Source organism: Neocloeon triangulifer, unplaced genomic scaffold (assembly GCF_031216515.1).
Source record: "Neocloeon triangulifer isolate White Clay Creek 2 clone unplaced genomic scaffold, ASM3121651v1 ptg000022l, whole genome shotgun sequence".
Classification (NCBI taxonomy): Eukaryota; Metazoa; Arthropoda; class Insecta; order Ephemeroptera; family Baetidae; genus Neocloeon; species Neocloeon triangulifer.
The window spans coordinates 3,484,011-3,510,710 of NW_026775562.1; the positions used below are offsets into that span (position 1 = coordinate 3,484,011).

Genomic DNA, 26,700 nt, shown 5'->3' on the forward strand with positions numbered 1-26,700 from the left:
AACTTATAAATTATTTAAATATCATTATGTGTGATAGTCCAATAATATTACGCAATTAAAATATTAAAAAATCAACTACTTTTTATTAAACAATGGTTTAAATCACAATAAAAGGTTTTTGTGAATGTTCTTGTACAAAATGCGTAGCAATATTTTGCGGCAACATATTTTTCACTTTGGAAAATGCTTATATAAAAAGTGACACTCAATATTAACTATAGGACGAAATTTAGAAACGAACAAAATTATCCCCGGAATGAAAATCCAACAGCCAATAAGTCACAAAAGAGTTCAAATAAAGTAATGATTCCCCTTAGTAAAAAAGATTCACAGTTTCGAACGGAATTTTTCGATCCTGTCCGAAGCACTTTTTTGCAGCTCCTGAAGTTTCATGGCCAGACCCATGTTGCCCTGAATCTTGATTTTGCCTTGGAAAAATGCTTTCTGAGGGTTGAGCTTGCCAGTCATGAGGTCAACAACGTCGTCATCATTTATTGTAAAGGTCACGTCAGGTTTCGCTAAAAATAAAATTACAAAATTAAAAAAAAAAATCTGAAAAAAAATAATTACAAACCTTTTCCATTAAATTCCACCGAGCCTTTTCCGGTCTTGCCGTTGATGATCCAATAACCCTCTTTGCCGCCCGGTCCATTTTTCACCTTGAATCCGTAGATCCCGCGGAACTTTTCCACTAGGTTGTCGTTGTCCTCCTGCATGGCCTGTTCCAAGGCCTGGAACAAAATTGTGGCCTTGAAGCCAACGGGCCCGTCGGCAACCGCAGCAGTCTGGTGGATCCTCATTCTGAGAAGTTGACAAAAACCAATACAAAAATGTAATTCTGGAAATGAATGAAATGTTTCGCGAAATCGCACGCACCTGTTGTGATTGGGGAACCCGAGCCTGTAAAGAGCGACGACGGCAGCGCCACCAAGACCGATGTTGTGCTGGAGAGCGAGACGAGCACCAGAGACCTGCCTTCTATCAGCTTGACCTCGCAGTTGCCAACACAACTCAGCACATTGAGCAATACCTGAAAGAAAAGAGAAAAGCTGTGAGCGCAAGAGAAGCGGCGGCTACAAAAGATTTCAGAGATGAATAGACACTTTTTATATAAATTTATTTTTCTATTGTTCATTTTTAATGCATTTTTTTAACTCTAATATGATAATATATACTAATTGTAAGAAAATAAAAAAATACACTTATATAAAAGAAGTTTAAAATTAAATAAGAAAACGAAAGCAAATTTTTTATTTTAAAAATTTTAAAGATATTAGAATAATAAAATTTGAATATTTACCAGTAGCACCAAGTGGATGACCTTTAGAAATGAGACCTCCGCTGGGGTTGATGACATATTTCCCTCCATAGGTGTTGTCTCCCCTATCAATCATCTCCCCAGCTTTTCCAGGGGGACACAGTCCAAGCGCCTCGTAGGTGATGAGTTCGTTGGCGGAGAAGCAGTCGTGGAGTTCGACCACATCGACGTCCTGTGGCTTCAGCCCTGCCTTCGCAAACAGTCGCTCAGCCGCAAGTTTGGTCATGTCATAACCAACCTGGAACAAAAATAGAATGACAAAAGTCTCAAAAGAAAATTTCAATTTATAGAAATAGGATGTGCATTAAATAAATGTGTTTTATGAATTATCAATTAAAAAAAAAGTTTTAATTTGAAATAATATTCTGGTTTTCTTTCCAATTTTCATTTCTTTTAAAAAACTTTTAAGAGAAAATCTTCACTTACAACTTTGATGCAGCTCTTTTCAGAAAATGAAGATGGAAGGTCAGTTGCCATTTCAATTCCAATAATCTCAACAGCATTTGCCTGCAGGCCGTGCTGGAGAACAAACCTCTCGGACACAACAATGGCTGCTGCTGCGCCATCGGATGTCGGTGAGCACTGCAGTTTGGTGAGGGGGCTGAAAATTTCCGGGGCATCCAAGATCTGCTGGAGGGAATAGTCATCTTGGAACTGTGCATACCTAAAAAAACCATCATTTTACTAAATTTATTTTCCTTTAACATTGAAAACGTACGGATTGTTAGTCGAGTGCTTGTGATTCTTCTGAGCGATTTTGGCAAAGTGCTCTGGTTTGGTTCCATACTTTTCCATGTGTTCTCGGCCAGCATTGCCAAACATCTGTGCCGTAATTGGCGAGGCATTAATTCCAGCAACGTCGGCCATCATCTCGACGTGCTTGTCCATAGGGTTTGTCCTGTCCATGAACTGCAAAACAAATTTAATTATAAAATACTATATAATTTTGGCAAATTTACCTTGGAGGTCAGTGAGCCTCTCTCCATCTTCTCAAAACCCAGCGCCAAAACGCAGTCTGCATTTCCAGACTCGACGATCTGCTTAGCCAAGTAAAGGGCTGAAGACCCAGTCGAGCAATTATTGTTGACGTTGAAAATTGGAATGCCTGTCATGCCCACTTCGTAAATTGCTCTCTGGCCACAGGTCGAGTCACCTTTATTTAAATTTAGAATGAAAACAATTAAATTATTTTAAATTTAATTTAATTACCATAAACATAGCCAACAGTAGCTTGCTGGACTTCAGCATAGTTGAGAGCTGCGTCCTGCAGAGCCTTGGTCACAGCCTCTTTGACCATTTGCGGGTAGTCAAAGTCATCTCGGCGACCAGGTTTTTCAAACTGCAGAATTTTTATGAAAAAAGTTATGAATATAAAAAGTATTTAGAGTTAAATATTGTTCATTCTGATTTAATAATCATCTAGTAATTTATCAATTTCCACACTGGATATTTATTTTTAATGCTTCACAAATTTAAATGGCAATTGTAATAAATGTGAAAAAGGTGTGGCCGTGTTCGCACCACAGGTTCGGGACTTTTTCGGGAGGAACTTGTGAGCTTTGGCCGCTCGGCCGCCACCTCCTCCAATGCTCGTTTCTTGCGCTCTTGAGGTCTTCTTGAGCATTGGGGAGGTGGCGGGCGACCTCAGCCCCCAAGACTTCCACATGCGGGGACAGCATGGGGGAGGGAGTGGGAGGGCATAGGCAATGTGACCTGTGATGTTAGGCGACCACACCCGGACATCAACAACCCCAATTCTCTTTCTAGCCATTCATACACGCAAAACCTGGTCGCATTTGATGCCAATTTTTATTTCAATTCTCCTTAATTTGGAAATGAATATTTTGCAACCCGCCCTGGATTAAAGTTTGACTTTCCAGTTTTTTATTTAAATAGATTTGAAATTTTCAACCACAAGTTTGGGTATTTTAATAAAAAAATGAGTTTGAAAATTCTGCTCAGGACTATTTTTGCGGCTAAAGAATGGCGGTAGACCTTGGAGGGCCTGATGCAACTAAGAAAGTTAGATTTCATTGTTGAATGTCAGATTTTGAAAAATTCTTGGGCGAATCTCCAAATTTTAAAAAGAACGCGATCGTTTGGAGCGACGAACGGCACACCGGCGGAAAGCTTGTTTCATGAGGATGCTGAAAATGCCCAGGTTTTTGCGATTTGGTGACCCCTGACCTGAGAAAGTCGTCGGGAAGCACGCAAGGTCGAGTTTCAACACGTCTGTAATGTGCTTATTTTGGCTGCGAATCACATTATTGCCATAATGACAAAGACATAATTACCCCATAATTTGCTATGGAATCATAGATTGAAAAGTTTTTTTGACAATTCAATAATAATTGGTCAGTTTATTTTAGGGGGTTTTCATTTTTCATAGAATCGACTATTTTAAGTCGATTTTACATAAATTTAGTTGCCTTTTTAAGGTGGTTTTTGCCAGGAAGGTGAAGTGAATTTTTTTTTTATTTGTAATATTCTGGAATAAATTAAAACTATTAATTCATATAACATTTTAAAATGTCACCGATAAATCTGCGCTTGGAGCTTCAAAACAAAAAATTAAAAATAATTTTGACAAAATCTTCATCAATCTTCTTACCATTTCATAACTTAGATTAGAATTTTTTGAATTAGTAACGTGTGATTGAGACAATTTGATTGTTTGAGATTTTATTTAATTTTTTATAAAGTTGATTGTATTGTGATGGTGCAGGAGGATTTTCCCAAGTGATCGTTTTGTCTGATATTCAGGAACAAATTTAATTTTTTGAGAATTTAAAACCCAAAGAAACCACTCGAAACGGGAATGCGATTAGTCGCAGTACTAATTTAACAAATTTAATATTTAGTTTAAAAATTTAATGTTAGATAAAAGCTCGGAACATTTTTCCCTATAAATTCGCCATTTGCGTTCTTTTGAAATTTTTCAGATACGTCCAAGAATTTTTTTATAATTTGACATCCAACAATGGAATCTAACTTTCCTAGTTGCATCAGGCCCTCCAAGGTCTACCGCCATTCTCTGACCGCAAAAATAGTCCTGAGCAGAAATTTCAAACACGTTTTTTAATTAAAATATATATTCCTCTGGTTAAAAGTTTCAAATCTATTGAAGCGAAAAACTGGAAAGTCAAACTTTAATCCAGGGCGGGTTGCAAAATATTAATTTCCAAATTAAGGAGAATTGAAATAAAAAATGGGCATCAAATGCGACCAGGTTTTGCGTGTATGAATGGCTAGGAAGGGATTTGGTGGTGTTGAAATTAGGGTGGTTGCTAAGCGTCACCACAGCCCTCCCTCCCCGCATGTCACTCCCGCATGCTGGATGACCTGAGGGTGGAGGCCGCGCGTCTCCTGACCAATGCTCAAGAAGACTCAAGACTCAAGACGCCGAGCATTGGGAAGGAGACGCGCTGCCGAAGCTCCCAGGTTCCTCCCGAACCGTGGCGCGGACACGACCAGCCTTTTGCACTTTTCTTAGATTTGCAATTTAAAATTTAATTTGTGACGTATTTAATATAAATATCATGCGTATCAAAGTGAAAATTGATTGTTTGATTTAGGTTTGATTAAAGAGTTTCGCTTTTTAAATTTTGGTAGCGGAAACAGCACCAGCAGGACCAGTGGTAAAAACTTTTTCAAATGTTTTCTCCGGTTCCAACGTTTTTTTTTTATAAAGTACTTTAAAAAAAAATAAAGTAATATCTTTAACCAAATTTAATTTTAGTTTTAAAAGAAAACACCCTGAAAATGGCATTCTAGCTCCTAACGAGGTGCGAGGTAAATTATTTCAATTAATTATTTATTTCTTTAAATGTTCCAAAATTTCATTTTAATACTGTCGAAGAATAAAAAGAGAATAAATTTAAAAGTGACAGTTTGAAAAATTTTCTAAATAATGTAAAATATTGATTTAAACCTTGGCAACTTTTTCCACATTCTTAATTCCAGCTTAATTCTTGATAAATAAAATTTGATTCAATTTTTCATATTCTTCTAAAATAAAAAAAATAATTAGCGATAATAATTTAATAATTATTGCTGCCATGATATTCACACGGGTTCATAATATCACAGTGTCAGACGCACACATCCTTTAAAAAAATAACTGTCGAATTTCTCGTGACTCAGCAAGTAAATTCTTAAAGCGCAGCGCTAGCACACTTAATGTGTCAATGAAAAAAGCGCCTGCCCAAAGGAAAAAAAAATAATCTTTTTTGTGTGTTCTGGGTTTACATTATTTGCTGTGTCATGATCACGAGTTTTTGTACTCACTGACATTGACACACAAAAACAGTTAAATATAATAAAAATTTTATTATAAAATGTATATAATAAAAAATTGTCTGAAATTTTCGACGAAGTCACGTAATTTAGCTTTAAAAATTATTTTCTTATCCCAAAGAAGAATCAAAGTTCACGTTCTAAAGTTAACGTATAAATCTTATCTCAATTTAATCAAGAACAATTGCAAAAATTTAAATATTATTGACCAAAAATAATATATAAAATTTAATATATTAAAAAAAAATCAATAAATTACAAATCATTTTCATTTTTTCCCTTTAATTTTTGATGTTTTTTTTTAATCTTGTTGAGAAAAGTTCAGGATATTTCAATTTTTCTTAACTTAAAATTTAAAATAAAATTATTAATAAGCTATTTTGTTGGATTTGTTTGATTTGTCTAACAATATAAGTAAAAATTTCACCTTGGTCATGCCGACGCCGACAACATAGACTCTGGTTCGGTGTGCCATGGCGAAACTTCCTCTTTTCCGCAGATGCAAGGCGAAAGTGACTTTTCTGCTCGCGATAAAAAGTACCACGGTCTTCAACCAGCTTTCTATCTCTTGATGATCGCAGAATCTGTATGTTTTTCTGCACTGCACTTTTATCGATGTTATTGGAAATCAAAGTCCCTTTCGATTGCAATCTGGAATCAGTGAGGACGAACATGTTATCAGTTCAAATTAACCTTGAGAGAATAAAAATATTAAATTCCTCAATCAAACTTTAATTTACGACATAATATAATAATTAATAATAATGGAAAATTTTGTTTGCGGAGATATTTTTTAGTGTTTAAATGCCAGATTTTTGAATATTTTCTCCATTAGGTAGGATTAAATTATAATTTTTTAAAACAATAACAAACTTACCGATTTAGAAACAACAATTTTTGCTAGCGATAAGCGAACACCGAAGGGAAAAGTTGCGAAAATCCGCAGACTTTTGCTGATTTCTTTCTGCAACTTTTTTTCCACCTGACGAAAAGGGGGCGTAGCTCTTAAGGAGGGCGTGGCATTATTAATGGCTGACCATTTTACGTGTGGTTGCCTGAAAATCAAAACAAGCCTAATTTGATCTCGGAAACCTGTTTTTCGTCAGTTTGAAAAGCCTGGAAAGGCGCAGGAAGTTTATAACTTTGATTTAATCAAAGGTAAACAGAATTCTGTCCAAAAATTTATGCTAATTTTTAACTCACGTCTTTCAGAGTTTTGACACAACGACGGCCCAAACAAATCTTTCAAGATAGACAAGGACAACATTTGGTCCTTCAACCTGGACTCAAACATGGATGACGTAAATTTGATTGCTTATCAATCTCCATGCACAATTTTATAATCTTTTCTGGTTTTAGAATGGGCTCGAGTCGAGCATGGAAGTTGACTTCCAGTACGAGGATGCCGACTCGCCCATCAACGAACTGTCAGAGCTGTACAGCTACACCGAACAGCCTGAGTACCAGCTGAACGTGAAGGCGTTCGAGGACCTGATGCAGGAGTATCAGTACAGTCCGTGCTGGCAGAAGCTTAGCGAGCACCAACGCAAGTCGGTCATCATGAAGCTGCTGGACCAGCTCGAGGTGTCCAACAAGACGTCCAGAATGAAGGGTGCTCGCTGTGTCCTGTACATTGCTCAGGGGTGCTGGGCAGAGGTGCAGTCTGATGAGGAGCAGCAGATCATGGCCAGGGACAATGTCATGTTGCTGTACGACTGCGGAGTTTTCCTTGCTTTCGTCGATCTGCTCAACATCGAAATAGAGTAATTCTATTTCTGAGGAGAGGGTGAATTTTAACATTTTGACTGTTCGTTGCAGAAATAGCAGTGCTGCAACAACTGCCCTGCGGAAACTGTCCGTCAGCTTGGCAGATTCGACCGATTTGAGGATCATTCTGAGCATTTTGTACATCATGGTGGAAGTGATGCGCTGCACCAGGGAGGACGACACTGACGAGATCACTAATAGAAGGGAGCAGTTTAATATTGAATTAAGTAAGGAATTATTAATTACCAGATTTATTAATTTTTATACAATTTTTCTACAGCAAATCCCATTATGGAGGAGTTACTCGCGGTCAAACTCCTGGGAATGATCACTAAATTCTGCAGTGGATCGGCACCTCACTTTCCAATGAAAAAAGTACTGCTTTTGTTGTGGAAAGCCATTCTGATAACTCTTGGTGGGATGGGGAAGTTGCGAGAATTAAAGAGTAAGAAATTTTATTGAATATCTTCAGACAGGGATTTAATATAAAAATTTAGTCAAGTACAGAGATGAAGCAGATCTTGGGCCGACTAAAGAAGACACTTTGGAAATTGCCAAACACATGAGAGCCTCCTCTCCTCCAACTAGTGCAGCCGACATTCTGGAAGCCCAAGGCCAAAAGAAAAACAACCGTCCTTTCAGAAGGGTAAGACAATTGTGTGCTAAAATCTAAAAATTTGGATTAATTTCTGTTTTGCAGAGTTTGATGAAGCAGAGTTCGTTGGATGAGCCCATGGGTCTTGATTTTGATGCGCCCGACCAGGCTGACGACGAAATGCGGGAAATTGAAGAGCGTCGAGCCCTGGAAGAGGCAGGTGAACTGCCACAGCCTCCGAGTCCGCGACCCATGACCCCAGTGGCAACAAAGACCAAGGGTCTGCCGTGGGAACCCAAAGTGCGAATGGCAGATTTGGAGCAGTTTCTGGACACCTCGAGGCTCAAGTTTGTTGGTTATCAGCTGCAGAATGACTGCACAACCCTGGCTGGATTGCCACACCCCATTCACGAGGGTGTCCGAGTAAGTTCGATATAAAAATATTTGCAAAAGAAATTTGATGTTAAATGCCAAATTTAAGGTTTTGACCCAGCACATGTACAAATCGCTGGCCGAACTGCAAATCCAGCAGGAGGAGGACATTGCCAGGAACCCGGTCACACAAAAAGAACTGGATGTTCCACAAACACCGACTGAAATTTTATACCAGGCCATGCTGCCCAGTTTGCCGCAGTACATGATTGCCTTGTTGAAAATCTTGCTGGCGGCTGCACCAACCTCGAAGGCAAAAACAGACTCCATAAATATCATGGCTGACGTCTTGCCGGCAGAAATGCCGTACGTATTTTAATTAAACTTGATTATGATATATCTTAAAGTACCAATTTTATTTAGGATGACGGTTTTGCAGTCCATGAAATTAGGTATCGATGTGAGTCGGCACAAAGAAATCATCGTCAAAGCCGTATCGGCTATTTTGCTGCTCCTTCTGAAGCATTTCAAGATCAGTCATGTCTATCAGTTTGAGTTCATGGCGCAGCACCTCGTATTTGCAAACTGCATCCCACTCGTCCTTAAGTTCTTCAATCAGAACATCATCTCCTATGTTGGAGCAAAAAACTCGTAATAGAAATTTAAATTCTGTTGAAATATGTTAAATTTTCTATTTTTGCAGTATTCCGATTTTGGATTTTCCCTCGTGTGTGATTGGTGACCAGCCGGAATTGACTTCCGACAGTCTGGAAATCGGAGACAGTCAGCAGTTTTGCTGGCGAAATATGTTTTCCTGCATCAATCTATTGCGAATTTTGAACAAGCTCACGAAGTGGAAGCATTCAAGAATAATGGTTAGCTAGTTAATAATTTATATTAAAGGTAATTAATTTGTTTCATTGAATTGCAGATGATGGTTGTTTTCAAATCAGCACCTATATTGAAGCGAACACTGAAGGTACGCCACGCCATGATGCAGCTCTACGTGCTCAAATTGCTGAAAATGCAGACAAAATACCTTGGCCGACAGTGGCGCAAATCAAACATGAAGACTATGAGCGCCATTTACCAGAAAGTCCGACACAGGCTGAATGACGACTGGGCCTTCGGAAATGGTCAGAGTTAAAAATTCAATGGCATCGGAAGTCTAAATAAATTTCTGTTTTTAGATATGGATGCCAGGCCTTGGGACTTCCAGGCAGAGGAATGCACCTTGCGGGCATGTGTTGACAGGTTCAACAATAGACGATACAACACATCTCAGGTTAGATAATTTTTAATTGTGTGAACTTTAATTAATTTTGCAATTCTTCCAAGGACTCTGATTTTGAAGAGGTGGACAATTGCATTACCAGCGTGCTGGGGAAGAACATTGATCTCACCGACGAATTCAAACAGCACTACGAGCTGTGGCTGCAGAAGGAGGTTTTCCAGACCAACGTCGACTGGGACCAGCTTTTGCAGAGTCCCATTCTGTGAATCGACCGAATTCGAACGTAATTATAATTAAATGTGCCATGGGAAAGCCATCGCGACCAATCTCTGTACATACTCGACCCTACTTGCAGTCATTAACACTTAAATTATTAATTCCAAAAGTAAATAAGATTTATTTAAACCTGGTTAATGATATTAAAACCATTAGAAACTAATGAACCTGAAAGCGCTTTCACTTTTCAAAAACGACCTTTCCATTCTTGACGACGAAATCAATCAAATCCTCGTGAGCTCCCATCTGATAAATGATGTGCTCCCACCTGCGATATCAATTACATTAATTGGAGCCTTTTCTATGCAAATTCACTCGTTTTACCTGGGGGCCCTGACGAGAAGAAAGTCGGCAAATTTGCCCCGAGTTATGGAGCCGTGCGTGTTGCTCCTGCCCAGGGAGGCGGCTGCGTTCAGAGTGGCCGCAATCAGGGCTTCGGGCATGGACATTCCAAGAGTCACGCAAGCCAAGTTCATCACCATGGGCTGATTTATATTTTAAGCCATTTTTATACAATTTAGGTTATTTTTTTTCATCTTACCATGGCATAGCAAAAGGCATTAGGGTTGAAGTCGGTGCCAAGGGCCACAGCCACCCCTGCCTCGATCATTCTCCTGACTGGGGGTGGTTTGAGACGCATGGTGTAGGCGGTTGTAGGCAAAATTACAGCCACGCTTCCATTAGCAGCCATGTCTGCGATGCCCTGCTCGCTGATTTCCTCCAAGTGGCTGATGGCCGTCGCCCCAATTGATGCTCCCATCTAAATAAAAATGAAATTGATTGAGATTTAATTTTTTAAAGAGATATTTAACGTGGAATTCTAAATAAAAAACTCAAAAATATTGATTTTTCTTTAATAAAACTTAAAATTTATTTATTTTTTTTTCTACTTAAAGTCATAAAAAATAGTGAAATTAATTAAAATATACCGTGCATTTAAATTGGGTGCTCAATTTCTGAACTCTTGAGATACAGTTAAAAAAACAAACAAGACAGAACTCTAAAATTTACCAATTCACACTAGCAATTGATACGTTAATGTTAATTTAAGTCAAAGTTAGTACCTCGGCGCTTTTCGTTGGGTACAATTCGTCTCCGTGGAAATTCACTCGAAGTCCGATTTGCTTTCCGGCCTCGAGGATCCTCTTGCTCTGCTCCGTGGTGAAGACGCCCTTTTCGCAGAACACGTCGATATTCTCCACGTTCAACGTTTTGGTCTCAATCAGATTTTTTAATTCAGGGATTTGCCTCTCCAAAATATCTATGGTCGCTTCCTCGGCAGTCAGACCTCTGAAAATTTTTTTATTCAAAATTAATTGCGTTTAAAAAAAATATATTTTATTTTCCGCCAAAAATATGAGTAGAAGTGAATTTTTAAACATTTTGGTATATCAAAAGCAAATATTTACTTTGGAACCGCGTGGGCGCCGCAATAGGTTGAGGAAATATCAACGGCAGTTTTCCCACGAACGCTCTCGATGACCTTCAAGAGTCGAATTTCGTTTTCCAAATCAAGCCCGTATCCAGATTTGCACTCCACAGTGGTGGTGCCTGATCTCAACATCTTGCTAAGCCGTTCAACCAAAGAGTCTGCGAGTTCCTGGTCGGTGGCGTTTTTCGTTTTTTCCACCGTGAAGAAAATTCCACCGCCGCTCGCGTGGATGTCCAAATAAGTTGCACCGGCGAGCTATAATAATTTTTTTTTTTTAACTATTTTGATAAGAAATTTTGAAACCTTCATTGCAAATTCGTTGACTCGGTCACCGGCCCAAACTGGATGGGTGTGGGTGTCAATAAAACCGGGCAGTACGACATAGTTTGAAGCGTTGATTTCCTTTGAAAATTTGACGTTACGATATTTCTCTGCAACTTCATCGTCAGACCCAATAAATTCTATAAAACCTCCGCTAAAAATAATAATTTAAATATGAATTAAAAAAAAAATTATTTTACATTTTTTTAAAAATTTTGTGAATATTTTTAGTTTTTATTTTTATAAAATATTTTTGGTTTCGTTTCAAGATATAATTTGAGGGAATTTTTTGTCCTTTTTAATGGAATCATATTTAAAACTTATTTTTAAAATTACTTGTCAACAACGATGGACACAGCGCCTTCCTTAACGGTGACCGACTTCATTTCCTGGCCGACAAGCCGGGTCACCTGCGGGTCATTGGTGACCGTGACCACCTGTCTAGCTGAGCGGACGAGCAGCAATTTTTCCATCCTGCTTCCAAGCTCTTGCGACCTGAAATGCGCCGCTTTTATCTCAAGAAAACCCTTCGAAGCTGCGGGTGAATGGAATTTTTATATATTTTCCCATCAAGTTGCATATATGAGCCAGGTTGACAACAGCTCTCAGGTATAGGGAGAGCCATAAAGTTATGTATAAAGCCGTGACCCTGAGCAAAGGCGAGAGAGAATATCAAAGTTGACCAGCAGAGAGGAGACAACCTGTTTTCCCGAGTACACGATTTAAAAATATATACATATTTCATTACAAACGTAATTTAATTGCAATAACTGTGCGCACATAGTTTTATTTCCAGGACGTGTCAGGTTAATTTTAATTATATGCAGAGTTAATTAATCTAGATAAAATTATCTTTATTAATTTAACAGTAAAATCGTCATGATATTTTCAATAATAAAGAAAATCAACAATTTTTAGTGATCAAGCGTATTAGGAAGCAAATAAATGTTTATTTTTTATTCTAAACGTGCGTGAGGAACTTGAGAATTACCTCATTAATTAATTTGTTTTATATATTTTCGCTTTTCACGTACGTGCGTCAAGCTATTGGAAAGATGATGCGATGCCCTTGGTCTGACTTCTACGTCTTCGTTTTTGGCATTCACGCGTCTTTTGTCTCGCGCCCAAAAGTAATTGGGCAATGTAAATTACGGAATAAATGCTACGCAAATCTTGCCACTTGCTTTATTTTCCCACCACAGTTTTTATTTTTAATTAAAAATATAGAAACCCTCAATGCCAATTTTGACACTAAAAATTAATTTTTCATAATTTTATTTTGATAATATTATTAAATTTGATGTGCCAAGTTTGAAAGTATTTTTAAATAAAATAATATTTCCCCTGCTTCAATTGGTTCTCCGTTACGTTCGCCAGCGTCCCCACTGAGAGCATGTTATAGGCGAAGAAGGAAGCTCGCTCGAGTGTGTGAGAAGTTAAAAATTTTAGTGCTGAACCAACATGGCAACTGCTGGTATCGTCGGTGCCTTTTTCCTGTTGCTCGCGAGCCTCGCCGGCGCCGACGATGCTGTCGACCCCAGGGTGAGATAATTATATTCATGCGACTCGACAAAATCTTTTTAAATATACCATTTCAAAGTTTTGAACAATAAGGAATATATTTTTTGCCATTTGATTGCTTATCTTATCGGCATTTTTATCATCAAAAAACTTTACTTATTGCTGGAAATTGAAATAAAATTATAAACAAGAAAAAAATGAATATTGTGGAAGATAATTGAAAAAAATATTGAATCTTGAAAGAGTAACTTTTTTATTTATTGTGAGATTGGAAATTATTTAAATTTTTGGTTTGTAAAATTTTGTTTACTTTTAATTTTCATTCTATTGCTACATTTTTTTTATACAATTTATTTGGAAATTAATCGCTAATATAATACGATTAATTAATTTAATCAAAGATGAAATTAAAAAATACTGAAATTAATTTTCGACCCGGAAACAAATTTAACTTTAAAAATACCCTATTTTTAGATTAAGAATTATTTTTGTCTATCTTAAAATCTACGACTATGAATTGAGTGTGGCCTTGTTTGATAATATCACATAAAAGCGAAGCAACTTTCGGAAACGATACTTTCTCTCCTCCAGGTGCACCTGAAGGTCTACTACGAGTCATTGTGCCCTGACAGCGTCCGCTTTGTTCGGAACCAACTCATTCCCACTTGGAACTCCCTGGGCTCCGAGTTCTTGGAAATCGACTTCCTGCCCTTCGGAAAGGCCAAGGTAAAAATAAAAAATATAAAAAACTAAGCAATGATATATTAAATAAAATTGAAGGTCAAAAGCACCTCTCTTTTTCTTCTTCTCCTCCCATTTTATTTTTTATTCCGTTGAACAAACACCCGGGTTCAACGAACTATCTTTGCACCGTGCAAATTAATAGCGAATATATGTTCAAAGAAGGTTGTTTCCTTTGTAGAGCGAGCGCAAGCCAGGCGGCGGCTTGTCCTTCACTTGCCAACACGGACCCCGCGAGTGCGCCGGCAACATGGTGCAGGCGTGCGGCCTCAGCAACCTCCTTTCCGACCACGACCTCAGGATTAAGTTTGTCGGCTGCCTCATGAACAACTCCGACCCCCCAAGTGCCGGGGCTAAGGTAATTTTAATTAAAATAGTTGTGTTAAAAATAATCTTGATATATTAAAAGAAGAGATCTGGGAATAAGAAAATGAGAAAAAGTAATTAAATTTAGGGTTTTTAAGAAAGCAAAAATTATTTTTCAAAAGCAAAAAATTTCAATTAAAATTGTTTGTAAAAAAAATTCGAGGCAAATTTGTAATGAATTAAAAAAAAAATCATTTTTCAATTTTAAATTAAAGAAAATTAAATTTTATAAATTTATTTTATATTAGATTTTTAGATTTCAGAATTGAAGTCTACTTTGAAAATCCGTTCCGTCATATATTTCTCTACACAAATAGTTTTTAAAAAAGACCTAGCTTTTAAAAATTAATTTTACTTAATTATTCAATGTTCCATAGAGAATATGGAAAAACAATTTATTTAACCCTAAACGAAATTTTTATTAATTTTTTTCCTGATCTTTTTTTCTTTAATTCAGTGCGCACCCCAAGTTGGTCTCGACTACAAAGACATCGAGGAGTGCGTGAATTCGCCCGCCGCTGAGGCTCTGCTTTACAACTATGAACAACGCACCCTGAAACTCTTCCCCAAGGGATTGGCTTTTGTTCCTTCCATCTCGATCAATGGCGTAAGAAGTTTTTCTGATTAAAATATTTTCGTCTTCATTTTGAGATAAACATATTTCCAGAAATTTGATCAAGAGGCGCAAAACACCGCCCAGCGAGATTTGAAGTCTGTCGTCTGCGCCTACATTCCTGAGTCAGTCAGGCCTGCCCAGTGCCTGTAAACCTTGCTGTGCAAGGGACACTTCAAAATGTTAGCGCAAAGCTTCGATTGAAGCAAATGGGTCCTTTTTGTACGTACTTCAGAAGTATTACCTGCAAAAAAGATACAAATTTCTAATATTTTTAAATAAAGCTGAAAAATTAATTATTTTTTCACGAATTTTTAAGAATAAAAATATTTAGGAAAGTTAAAAAATTAAAATTTTTTGTTCTTATTGTATTATTTTTGTTGAATCAAATAAATTATAATCAATATCTGCAAAAAATACAGAATTGTGAAAAATAGGAATGTCATGATCGATTCCATTTCAATGAATTTGATGTATTTTCATCATCTACGCAGTCGTTCTCCCCTGCCCTTCCTCGACTAATTGCAAAACGCAGAAATCTGATATACAGATTAATTCAATTTGAATTCGCCTCTAATATTAGTGGACGCGTGGGTTCGCCCTGGCGAGAGATGTATTGTTTATGCATTTTCGAATTAGATTCGGCAGAGCGGTCAGGACAATTATCAACGGAGCGGCAGATCATCTCCTCTCGAGCGTCCATAAGGTCATCAACGGATTAAGGGATGTACGCCTATTGCATTATTTGGCACCGACAGTTGAGCCGCACCCCGCTTTTGTTTCGACTGCTCTCATTTGAATTTGAATTGTATAATATTTTGAATCCAGAGATATTCACAACGCGGAAACAACAAATCTGTACAACTTTTGAATGCAATAATTTCACATAAAAAAAATAGTTTTTTGACACAGATAATTATAATAATGGTTAAATTTTTGATAAATTGGAGTCTATTGTGGAGTGAAAAATTAATTTACAACGCGACTCTGCAGGTAATTTTTTTCAATTTTGTTCAATTACCCACGAGATAGGGCTGCAGATAGAAGCTGGGCTGTTTTTTTTTTATTTGGAATAAAAATCCCAAGACAGAGGTTCATCATTATGATGATTTCACAACAAGATTTTATAATATTTATATTTTTTAATTTTTTTAATCATTTAACTGATTTTTCAGTTTTATATTATCTGAAATAATGACATTTTGATTTGAAGTTCAAAGGCCACTTTTATCTGACTCGCTTGAGAGCCTTATCTGTCAATCATAAACAATTCAAACGGAGAGGCGCTCCCACCTCCCAGTGAAAGTGTGTTCGTGGGCCAGGTTTTGCAAAACACATTATGTATGCGAGTGGGCCAGCTGCTTTTACTCTCGGCTCTTGACTGAGTGAGCGCAGCACCCACTCTGCCACACGTTCATGAAATTTGTACGGCTAAAAAGGGTCGGAAAATGAGCGAGTACCACATTTTGGGTCAGAGATTGGCCATTTGAGAAAAGTTGTAAAACAGAACGAGGAAAAAATGGAAAATTTTTAAATAGAAGAAGCTCCAAAAGGAGGGAAATACATAATTTAAACTCTTCGAAATAAATAAATCGTTAAAATACTGAAAAATATTTTATTCCCTCCAAAGTTCATTCTGGAAACAGATTTTTAAAATTGTTTCTGATTAAAAATATCAAATATCAAATATGGGAGATTAATTACAACTTTTTTAATCTTTTTAAAATAAAAAATTAATAAAATTACATGTTTCAAGTCTTGTTTATTGTTAAAATATCAAAATAAGTGTTATAAATTATGAATTTTTTTGCTTCCCGACTATTTTGATATCTTTTTTAAAATTTATCAACTGAATATGAATAAAAAAAAGTTAATCTAGGACGGATATTTTAAATTTAATTCTATTTAGTAACATTATTATTATTTTTTTTTAATGAGATTAAATACTTCATCTATAGATCTTTGCTTACAAAATAAAAATAACTTTTCCTTTTCTTTAGCTAGAATTATTTTTGTGCCGCTCGCCGAGATAAAAGGGAAACTTTTGGCGGTCAAGAAAAATGAAGGTGGTCAAGGGCGAGGACGATAATGGTCGTTCTTAATGAGAAGACCAAGTCGGCGGGGTAAGCAGACGAAGTCCGCCCGCGCAGCCAGAGATAACCGCACCGGCTCTCCGTGGAGGATTGCGGCGAGTGTAGCGAACAAGCGGGCCAAGTGAACAACAACAACACCGCATCTCCTTCTTTTTATTTCGGAAAGGCCTTTCTGTGGTGGATTCGCGCAGAGTCTCCGGGGCATTTAGCCCGACTGACTGAGAGCAGTGAAGAGAAGAGAGCAAGCAAGTGAGCCGCGCTGCTGCGACCCCAGGCAAATGATTAATAATGAGAGAGCAACAGTCTGCCCATCGCAAAAACTTTCCACTCGCATTGTCAGCAGGGCCCTTGTTTCTTTTTAATGCACCACCGGTAACGAACCTCAAAAAGTTACTAATTAGCTAACAATATTCTGGTGTGTTGCAACATGCAAACTAAACTCTAAACTTTGAGTGAAAATCTCTGCATGAAATTATTATAAAAATGGCAATTTGCTTTTTATTTTGTTTTTCAATTTGTGAATCTCCTCTTTTATCAAACTGTTATAATATTGAATGTATTTTTAGCTTTCTTTTAAATTATCCAAAATTTGTAGCGAATATGAAATTTAAATAAGAATGAAATAAATAAATGTACAAAAAATTGTTTTTTAATAATTAAAAAGTTAAAAAAATATAATAAATCAATAAGAATACTGACTGACTTAAAATTTTCATTAATCTGCTTAAAAACGAATATTATATTCAAGTCTCTAAACATACTTAATTATGGCTTATGGCGCTTCACTGCAGGGAAATTTAAAAATATGCAACCTGCTCGACTCTGGTGTCACGCAGGTTGCGTGTCACCGTGAAAACAAGGTTTTTGTCTCTCAACCACAAATGAAAGAGTTCAAAGTTCGTCAATTTATAAGTTCGTCCGGCAAAAAAATATTAAATACGTGAATTTCTTCCTGCTTTTGAAGTGAAAAACGACGAAATTGAATTCCCACAGTCGGTTAAAAAAAACTGTAAATAAAAATATGCCTCTCTTTGTGTACGCGAAAATAGATTAACTCAAATCGAATTCTCCTGCAGTGCAGCATGCGAAATGGTTTTTGTACTTTACCGGCAAGCGCTGAAATAAAGCAACAAAAAGAAAAGACGGCGCGACGTGAGAGGGTGCATGCTCAGAGCCAGCGTCTTTCTTCTTCTCCCACGACCTTTTGACGTTGGCAATTCGTTCCTCGTACTTTAATACGTTTTATAAATGTGTATTTTATGTGACCGTGCTGGGTATGCAGAGGAGAGCTCAGCGGCCTCTTCCGAGCAAAAATGAGGACAAACCAATTTAATATATAACATTCAAAATGATTTTTCTAAAGATAAAAAATTTACAGTTAAATAATAATTTCACAAATAAGCAAGAATAATAATAATTTTGTTGAACTTATTTCATAAAAAATGGTTTATATCGATGTTATAGAAACAAAATATTATCAATTATCTCATTTCGGTACAAACCACTTTGCCCTATACCCACAGAGTTCAGATAAGATTATAAACCGGAGGAGTGTTTTGCTCCACTCGATTTGTGTAAGAAATCTCATGAGAAGCAAAAGTTGACCCGCGTAATGACGAGCGCACTCCGGATTTTGGTGTTTTCAATTCTGGTGGCGCTTTGCAGCTGCCAGAGTGATGAGTTTCTCTACGACACGTTTCCAGCCGGTTTCAAATGGGGAGCCGCAACATCAGCGTACCAAATCGAGGGAGCGTGGAATATAAGTGGTATTTTAAAATAATAGAACTTTTACTTACATGAAGCACATATTTTAAAATTTATAGAATTTTGACGACGGTCTTTTTTTAAGACCGCAAATTTTTTATTGTTAGAGAATTCATTTGTAAAAAAATTTCTGTTCCTCTTCAGCTGTTTTAGCAAAATAAAAATATCTTCAAACTTAACAAAAGTAATTTTTTTAAATAATTTTTTTTTACATTTTCAGGTAAAGGTGAGAGCATATGGGACACTTTTGTGCACTCGGATGAGCCCCATGTGGCCGACGGCAGCACGGGTGACGTCGCGTGCGACTCTTACAACTTTTTCAGAGAGGACGTGGCTTTGCTCAAAAACCTCGGCGTGAGTCGCTCGATTTTCGACAGCCCGAGGCGTTATTTTATTAATTGTAAAACGATCGCCTGCCCGCACAGGTGAATTTCTACCGGTTTTCTTTCTCTTGGTCTAGACTCATTCCGACCGGGGACCTTCGCGACGGGTTCAGCGAGCCAGGGGTCGATTATTACAATGGCGTGATCAACGAATTGCTCGCCAACAACATCGAACCCACTGTAAGCCAACCCAATGAGAAAATTGCTTAAATTATAATAAAAAAATATGAAATTTCATTTCTCTCTGGTCGAAAACAAAATTAACTGAAAGGGAAAGCAACAGTTATATTGAGAAAATTTTAAAAAATATGAAAATAATTGTTTTATATCCAATTTTTTTTCTTCAGTTAATTAAAATTGAATAATTTTTCTACAAAAAACTAAATAATTGTTTTATAGTGAAAGAAAATACAAATTTTGATTTAAAATTCAGGTGACCTTGTACCACTGGGATTTGCCGCAAGGTCTGCAAGACGTGGGCGGCTGGCTGAACCGGACAGTGGTCGAACGATTTGCCGAGTACGCCGACTTGGCCTTTCTCCTCTTCGGTGACCGCGTCAAGACCTGGTACACGGTCAACGAACCGTGGGTGCAGGCTGTCCAGGGTCACGGCTGGGGTGACTACGCGCCCGGACTCAACCAGTCGGGCATTTTGGACTACCAGGCCGGACACCACCTGCTGTTGTCGCACGCCAGAGGTTGGCGCATCTATGACGAGAAGTACAGGAATTCGCAAGGAGGTAGAAGAAACTTTACTATCAAAAGATTTAAAAACATGTTCGAAATATTTAACGATTTTCTTGCGTCCCTAGATTGCAATCCATTTTGGCATTATTGGTAAACAAAAATTTTGCGACGAATAACACAAAAATTAACATAATAATTAGGAACTTGGATATTATAAAATAATTTGGAATTTCTGATGTTTTCAGATCTTTAATAAACAGTTTAACTTTCAAAAATTTAATTTATTTAAAAGCGTTAGAAATTTTCATGACATCAAATTTTTTGAAAAGCAATTCCGTCTAATTTTTGTGCTAATAAATTAATTTCCTAGAAAACGCTAGAAAGCAAATTTAAGTTGTATCCTAATCTCAATTTTTATAAATTTTGATTTTCTGAAAAGTTTTCAACCCTTTTAATCCTCAATTTTTAGGCAAAATTGGGTACACCATGGACAGCAGTTGGTTGGAGCCGAAAACCCAAACTCAGGCAGACATTGACGCCGCCGAAAGAGGAATGCAGTTTAAGGTTTTGCTCCAAAATTATTATTTATTTAATCTATTTTTTTTTTCTAATTAATAGTTGGGTTGGTTTGCCCACCCTGTGTACAGCGTCGACGGCGACTACCCGCCGATCATGAAGGAATACGTCGCTCGACACAGCGCCGAAGAAGGATTTCCGCAGTCTCGCCTGTCCGAGTTCACGCCCGAAGAAGTGGCCTACGTTCGCGGTTTGATTTCACAATAAATGAAAAGTTTCGCATGAAAAATTTCACAATAGGCACGTTTGACTATTTCGGCTTGAATCACTACACGACCAACCTGGCCGAGTACGCGGTTTATCCTTTCGCGCCGAGTTACGCCACGGACGCAGAAGTTTTCCCCAGTTTCAATGAAACGTGGCCCGAATCTTCGGCAGATTGGCTTAGGGTTGAAATTAGTTTGGGATCTTTTTGCGAAATTATTTTTGTGGTCTTTTTCAGGTGGTTCCGTGGGGCTTCCGGAAATTGCTGAACTGGGTGAAAAACGAGTACGGAGACATTCCGATTTTCATTACGGAAAATGGCTATGCTGATTTTCCAGGAACCATCGATGATGTTGGCCGCGTCGACTATTACAGAGTAATTTAATAAATATTAAAATCCGAAATTGATTATAAAAATTATATTAAAAATATCAGAAATTTAATGACTTTCAAAAATTTTCTAATTTTTTTGTTTATCAAAACAATTATTTGCTCAAAAACTATATTTAAAAAAAAATTATCAACACAGATATGGATAAATTGAAAGTAATTTTTAATATAACTGATTTTCTTAATAAATTTGAAATAATTTAAATTAATTCCAGTATAGCATTATTAAAATGATAAATACTAATGTTTCAATTTTATTTTTTATTCATTTATAAAAGAGATTAAGTGTTTTATTGTGAGCACGTGTACTAAAATTGTTAATTATTCAAGAGCTACATTAACGAGATGCTGAAAGCAATTAAGCTCGACGGCTGCAACGTCATTGGTTACACGGCGTGGAGCGTGATTGACAACTTCGAGTGGGCGGCTGGCTACACGTGCGTTTTTTCCTTCTGTTTGCTCTATTTTCAGATCAAACAATGGCGTTTTGTTTTCGCAGGCAACGTTTTGGTTTGCACTACGTCGATTTTAGCGACCCGGCGAGGCCGAGAACGCCAAAGTCGTCGGCGGCGCTCTATAAGCAAATCATCGCCGACAACGGCTTCCCCGCACCGCCCAAGAACGAGGACAAGAACGACTTGTAAAATCTAAAAGGTCTTGTAAATAAAAATTAAAAGTAATTCAACTTGGTTTTGGAAAATTTCTGATGCCTAAACTTTGTTCTATTTTGCTTCAAACAAGACACCAAAAACAGCAAATAAAAGGAAGGGAAATAAAATATGAATTTCTATTGATTGGATAATTGGTAGCAATAATAAATGGTAGATAAAAATTTTGAAAATTAAGTCTTTTTTAATTTATAAGAAATTTACAATTCATGAGTTTGAGTATTCTTTCTTATTTATATATGTGCGTCAAGGCAATAGGGAAATTTTTTTTTTACAATTAGGTAAACAAATTTATGCTTCAAAATTTCAAATGCAATTTGACATCTGGAACTATGATAATTAATTCGAAATTCAGAGATTCAGAATTTAACTTACTTTTTATCCCCTTTTGCTTGAAACAATTAACCAAATCTGATGCTACATATTTTATAAAATTGTCTCATATTCGACCACCGCGCCACTATTTCATTTCATTTTTTCGCTGCGGATGCAACCGCTGTTTTCAAAATTTTTTTTTGCTCTCGTGCGTCACTCAGAGGAAAACGACGAATAACTCGCAACACACAAATTTCGACTTTGTTAAAATTCAGTTCAGCGCTTTTAATGGCCGTAATGCCTCTTGAAGCAAAACTATTGCTGTTCCTTTTTGTCGTTGCTCAAGTTCATCAAGAAATCGTAAGACTTTTTCATTGAGTTTCATAATTAATTTAGTTACAAATTATTTACCAATCACAGGATGCATTAAATGGAAATAAGAAACGTAGTGGTTGGATATTTGAAATGATTCATTTGAGGGTCATTGTATAAAGTTTTCTGTTAATTGTTAGGAAGACGACCTGCTCTCTCTACAAAAGTTAAAATTTCCAAAAATCACGTGCAAATAATTAAGTGTTGTGGCTTAAAAAAATGTCTAAGTCCCGGTGGTCCATCCAAAAGTCACTCCAAACTTGCCACTGAGGTAGGTTATTCCAATAAAATAATTCACACAACTTAAAAAATAAAAATTTGAATTTGTAGATCAATAGAAACTATTCATTGATTGGAAGAACTGAAATATTGAAAACTTCGAGAGAAATAATTTCCACGGATACAGAACTTTACACTGAAAATTCTGGTTTGTCAATATCCTCAGCCTCTACAGATGTAAGTGACGTGCAAATTTCTAACTCCAATGGTGATGAGGTGAATTTAAACAGATTATATTATATAATAAGTTTGAAACATCGCAGCTTAATTTTGATTAAGATAGCAACAGATGCTTATTCATCAACATCAGAAATAAATGAATTAATTTCATCAACAATCTTGGCGACCGTCGATTTGGCCACAACCGAAACATCTTCATCAGCCACAACTTCAACAACATCCGCTTCCCCAAGTACAACAACAGCAACCCTTTCTGAGACGAGAACCACTTCTTCTGTATTGCAGACGAGCACCCAAACTATTAAAACGCTGGACTCTTCAGAATCTGCAACTTCTTTGCCCGTAACGACAACAACCGCGCCGGTAACTTCAACATCAACCACGAAAGCTTCCACTACGTCAACCAAAATGACAACTACAACAACCATTGACGTGCGTCACGCGTTCTATTTAAAAATCTCTCCATTTTACATTATTTTTTTTCAGCCATTGCTGGTCGGAAAATGCAAAGCGGAAACAAACGCCGCTGTTAACGTACGAATTCGCTCTTTTTCGTTTTATATACAATCGCTATATTAGCATTTTATTATATTTCATACATTCTTCTTATATTAAAATAGAGGTCCCTATTTTCAACTAATGGAGCACTCACGAGTTAGTTTAAATGCAACATGTTCTATTAATAATAATAATAAATTATCTGTAGATCCTGACCTGCATGGATTCTGGTTGGACGCGTGCGGCCAAACCCTGTTGCTTGGAAGGTCGCTGGTCTCTAATTTTTTGGATTTTTTTTTTATTTTTATTCAAAAGCTTAACTTTTAGGGAACTTGGCACCAAAACACGGATAAGTGCCTCAGTCTGAACATGCAGCCGTTTGTCTTTGAGAGCAAAGAAAAACTCGAGTGCATGAAACTCCAAGGTTGAATAAAAATAAATTTTAATTTGACAAAATTCCATTATTTCTTTCTGAAGCAAAAAGCTGGAGGTTCAACATGAATTACTGGACGGGAGGAAGGAAGGACCTGGTGAGCGGAACCACTGGGTGGTGCTTTGCAAACGGCTCCGTGTCCTTGCAAGTGGACCTGCCTTTAATCAACTCAGCCATTGACCAGAACTGCGTCCAGATGCGCATTAATAAAACCAACGGCACCATTTCCATTGGCGATAGGCGGTGTTCGGACCGATTGATATTTGCTTGCCAAGTTTGAACCTGAGAAATTTGATATATCATTTTTTTCACTGTAACTTTTCAGGGCCCTCCAACCAAGTCTCCAAAGTGTACCAGTCCTGTTTGTCCGAATTTCACCTGCCAGAAAGATGTGCTTAATTTAAATCAATTTCAGACAGATTATTTACTTTGTAAACGAAAATTTCAGCCTCAATTATTTACCGTTTCGGCCAAGGATAACTCTTCAGTTTTAAAAAGTACTTCCAAATGTAGTTTTTGTGTAACGATCTCGTTAAAATAAATTTTAGACCACACTCTGCACGGCCGATGGTTCTCTAACAAACTTCGCCACTACCTCTTCAGTTTCCCAAACGATACAAAAACAGTAATTTTTTTTATAATTTCCGGAATGGACTTAACATTTTTGTAGTATTTGGAAGCGACAAAAGCTTGCTGTGCTTTGGGCATGTCGCTGTTGAGTTTAGATGGTCAGCATAAGTACGACGCTTTGGCCAGTATCGGCTTCTCCATTGAAATGAATCAAGGCAAAGAAAATCAATTTGCGTGCTAAATTAATTTAATTAATTTTACTATCAATTAGAGGAACAAAATTTAACATTGTGGACTTCTGGTTCGGACGAGGGCTGCGAGTCAATTTTTGGCTACTGTTCGGCCAAACGGGTGTTCCGCAATGAGACAAAGTGGCTGCCTGGACAACCAGACAATGCAGGAGGAAAGGAAAATCACGTGGCCGTCCACATGTGGCGTGAAAAGCGTCAGGTTCTACTTGCCGATTATGACGGAAACAGCAAGAAATTCAGATATATTTGCGAGGTTTTCCACGAAACAATTAAAAACATTTATAAAAATAATTATATGATTTAAATTAGAAACGACGCAATCCGCAGACAAAGAGTGGCAAGCAGGCGATAATAGATGAATGCGCGGTTATTTACAGTGTTACGGAAGGTAAAATTAAAATAAATAAAGTAAAATTATAATTTTTATATTACACCTGAGCACAGTTGAGATTGACTTGCTTCGGAATGCGACGAATCTTGATCTGCGCATGAAAGTACTATTTTTTTTTAAATTAAAAATTACTTAAGTATAAAATTTACAGTGCTTTGTTCAATGTGTTGGCGACGCTGTAGGTCTGGTATATAATTAACAACTACTTATATTTCATTGAAAATTAATTAATAATTTTTTATTTTAAATTTTAAAGCTGGTTGGTGGAAAATTTGTGGAAAGCGAGGTGTTTGCGATTCTTGAAACACTTGCCCTTTCGAACATGGACGAATTGATAAAAAATATGGCCATCGTGGACGAGTGCAACAACAAGACTTGTAAATTTATAATATTATTGATTGAAAACTAAAAATATTTAAATTTTAGACGGAATGGACGAGTGCGACAAGGCGTATCAGTTAGCCAAGTGTGCCAGGGACAAGGCGCCCGAAGTATTTGATCAAATCATCAAAGATCTGGACAATCAAATCCCGAAAGACGTTTGTCACAAAAATAATATTTTACATATTTTAATTTTTCTTGCACTAATTTCAGAGTGATCAAATGATTTCCAAGGCATACGGTTGCGCAAATTACGGCGTTGATCCCCTATGCACTATCAACGTGAGAAATTACGTTTAATGTGTTACAAAACCTTTTTATAACAGATTATAATTCAGGTGGCAGAAAAGAACAAAACAGATGCAATAAATCCAGGTAAGCTATTTTTTATTAAATATTTAAAAAAATATTAGTTAATTTTTTAATAAATTTAGTTGCATCCACGTGCTCTTTTAATGGCGACGGCCGATATTGGACATGCAGATGCAACGATACAAAAAATTATCTCATTTTTTATACCGGTGGTCGCGTAAGCTGAACATAAAAAAATATAAATCAATTTGAAGCAATAAATTTTTTGGTCGCAGGCTTACAATAATTTTGGTGCTGCCACATTCTGCTGTGAACGCGGAATGCGACTGTTGTCTGCTCAGAATTTCATAAAAGCTTCAAGTTGTATGAAGCCAGCGGGTATGTCTTGGATTTAAATTCATTTGATTAAATATATTTTAAGTGGCAATATCCAGTAGCTATGCCAACAATTTCTACACCATGCTCAACACTGTCATTATTGACGTGACGAGTGGTTTCAGTTACGATTGTTACACCCAAACGGAATTTATCCCAAAAAATTACAATTACAGTCTTGATGTTCACCCAGATTTTTTGAACTCGGCTGGACCAATCAACGTTTTTTCGCAGCTTAACGGACCCACGCCACTGTTTCAACTTATCTGGCCTTACGTAAAGGAGGTGTTCATTTGCGAGGAAATATAAATTTTTTAATCTGAAATACCAAGTAATGATTTTTTTAAACCCACAATATTCCTGAATATTTCCTAAATTATATATTTAAACAAATTGCCTGTATGTGTTTACTAAAAAAAAAATTTATAAAATTCTTTGTAGTTTTTTTATATTATGATGGTTAATGCCACCTTTGGCAACCTAAATGTTAAGGATGCTTCCATATTTTACGGAACGCGCGGGTCAAGAGCTTGGCTTGAACTTTCTGACTATAGCCAACAGGAAAATCTGTTTGTCCGACAACACTGGTTTGATGCCCTGATAATTCAAAGATTAATTGCAGTCGACCAATTTTAAGTGCCCATAAGGTGAATGTTACAACAAAATAATTAAATTATTCAAAATATCCGTTTTAAAAGAAGTTTTGAGATCTTCATTTTAAGCGGA

General features: G+C 36.9%; 6 protein-coding genes across 8 annotated transcripts; 4 read left to right on the forward strand and 2 right to left on the reverse strand.

Annotated features, from left to right (window-relative positions):
* Positions 1-55: 55 nt before the first annotated feature.
* Positions 56-6,649, reverse strand: LOC132204866 (sterol carrier protein 2). Its single transcript, XM_059633713.1, has 10 exons — positions 6,492-6,649; positions 6,042-6,265; positions 2,528-2,657; positions 2,278-2,471; positions 2,037-2,227; positions 1,745-1,982; positions 1,301-1,556; positions 877-1,030; positions 575-801; positions 56-518 (listed from the first exon to the last, which is right to left on the reverse strand). The coding sequence occupies exons 2-10, from the start codon at positions 6,087-6,089 to the stop codon at positions 328-330; spliced, it is 1,629 nt and encodes a 542-aa protein (XP_059489696.1). The 5' UTR covers positions 6,090-6,265; positions 6,492-6,649; the 3' UTR covers positions 56-327.
* On the forward strand, positions 6,613-10,031 carry LOC132204863 (striatin-interacting protein 1). Its single transcript, XM_059633709.1, has 13 exons — positions 6,613-6,772; positions 6,827-6,915; positions 6,974-7,377; positions 7,433-7,608; positions 7,662-7,826; positions 7,879-8,027; positions 8,082-8,399; positions 8,458-8,714; positions 8,772-8,999; positions 9,052-9,223; positions 9,280-9,484; positions 9,539-9,633; positions 9,687-10,031. The coding sequence occupies exons 2-13, from the start codon at positions 6,907-6,909 to the stop codon at positions 9,846-9,848; spliced, it is 2,340 nt and encodes a 779-aa protein (XP_059489692.1). The 5' UTR covers positions 6,613-6,772; positions 6,827-6,906; the 3' UTR covers positions 9,849-10,031.
* Positions 9,953-18,191, reverse strand: LOC132204867 (probable imidazolonepropionase). The gene is made up of 8 exons (XM_059633714.1): positions 18,053-18,191; positions 11,948-12,106; positions 11,594-11,765; positions 11,268-11,545; positions 10,923-11,148; positions 10,400-10,618; positions 10,183-10,343; positions 9,953-10,126 (listed from the first exon to the last, which is right to left on the reverse strand). Exons 1-8 carry the CDS (start codon positions 18,109-18,111, stop codon positions 10,039-10,041), a joined length of 1,362 nt encoding a protein of 453 aa, XP_059489697.1. The 5' UTR covers positions 18,112-18,191; the 3' UTR covers positions 9,953-10,038.
* On the forward strand, positions 13,009-15,216 carry LOC132204869 (GILT-like protein 1). Its single transcript, XM_059633717.1, has 5 exons — positions 13,009-13,153; positions 13,724-13,858; positions 14,055-14,231; positions 14,697-14,846; positions 14,907-15,216. The coding sequence occupies exons 1-5, from the start codon at positions 13,073-13,075 to the stop codon at positions 15,003-15,005; spliced, it is 642 nt and encodes a 213-aa protein (XP_059489700.1). The 5' UTR covers positions 13,009-13,072; the 3' UTR covers positions 15,006-15,216.
* A 309-nt stretch (positions 18,192-18,500) lies between the features above and the next one.
* On the forward strand, positions 18,501-21,748 carry LOC132204314 (myrosinase 1). The gene is made up of 10 exons (XM_059632760.1): positions 18,501-18,711; positions 18,930-19,063; positions 19,135-19,272; positions 19,526-19,832; positions 20,249-20,343; positions 20,398-20,545; positions 20,596-20,744; positions 20,798-20,935; positions 21,280-21,386; positions 21,449-21,748. Exons 1-10 carry the CDS (start codon positions 18,558-18,560, stop codon positions 21,591-21,593), a joined length of 1,515 nt encoding a protein of 504 aa, XP_059488743.1. The 5' UTR covers positions 18,501-18,557; the 3' UTR covers positions 21,594-21,748.
* Positions 21,749-22,165: 417 nt separating this feature from the next.
* On the forward strand, positions 22,166-26,299 carry LOC132204434 (uncharacterized). 3 transcript variants are annotated; one of them, XM_059632933.1, is made up of 25 exons: positions 22,166-22,292; positions 22,353-22,383; positions 22,445-22,575; positions 22,635-22,799; positions 22,863-23,195; positions 23,250-23,297; positions 23,384-23,417; positions 23,470-23,534; positions 23,589-23,685; positions 23,739-23,968; positions 24,020-24,085; positions 24,143-24,191; positions 24,243-24,319; positions 24,365-24,479; positions 24,536-24,768; positions 24,825-24,903; positions 24,960-25,009; positions 25,058-25,093; positions 25,163-25,283; positions 25,333-25,445; positions 25,501-25,569; positions 25,626-25,662; positions 25,722-25,816; positions 25,875-25,977; positions 26,209-26,299. In XM_059632933.1, exons 1-25 carry the CDS (start codon positions 22,221-22,223, stop codon positions 26,211-26,213), a joined length of 2,454 nt encoding a protein of 817 aa, XP_059488916.1. In that variant the 5' UTR covers positions 22,166-22,220; the 3' UTR covers positions 26,214-26,299. The 3 variants fall into 3 exon arrangements, with proteins under 3 accessions (XP_059488916.1, XP_059488914.1, XP_059488915.1); XM_059632931.1 differs by having other exon boundaries at positions 26,021-26,296; XM_059632932.1 differs by having other exon boundaries at positions 26,037-26,209.
* Positions 26,300-26,700: the final 401 nt, after the last annotated feature.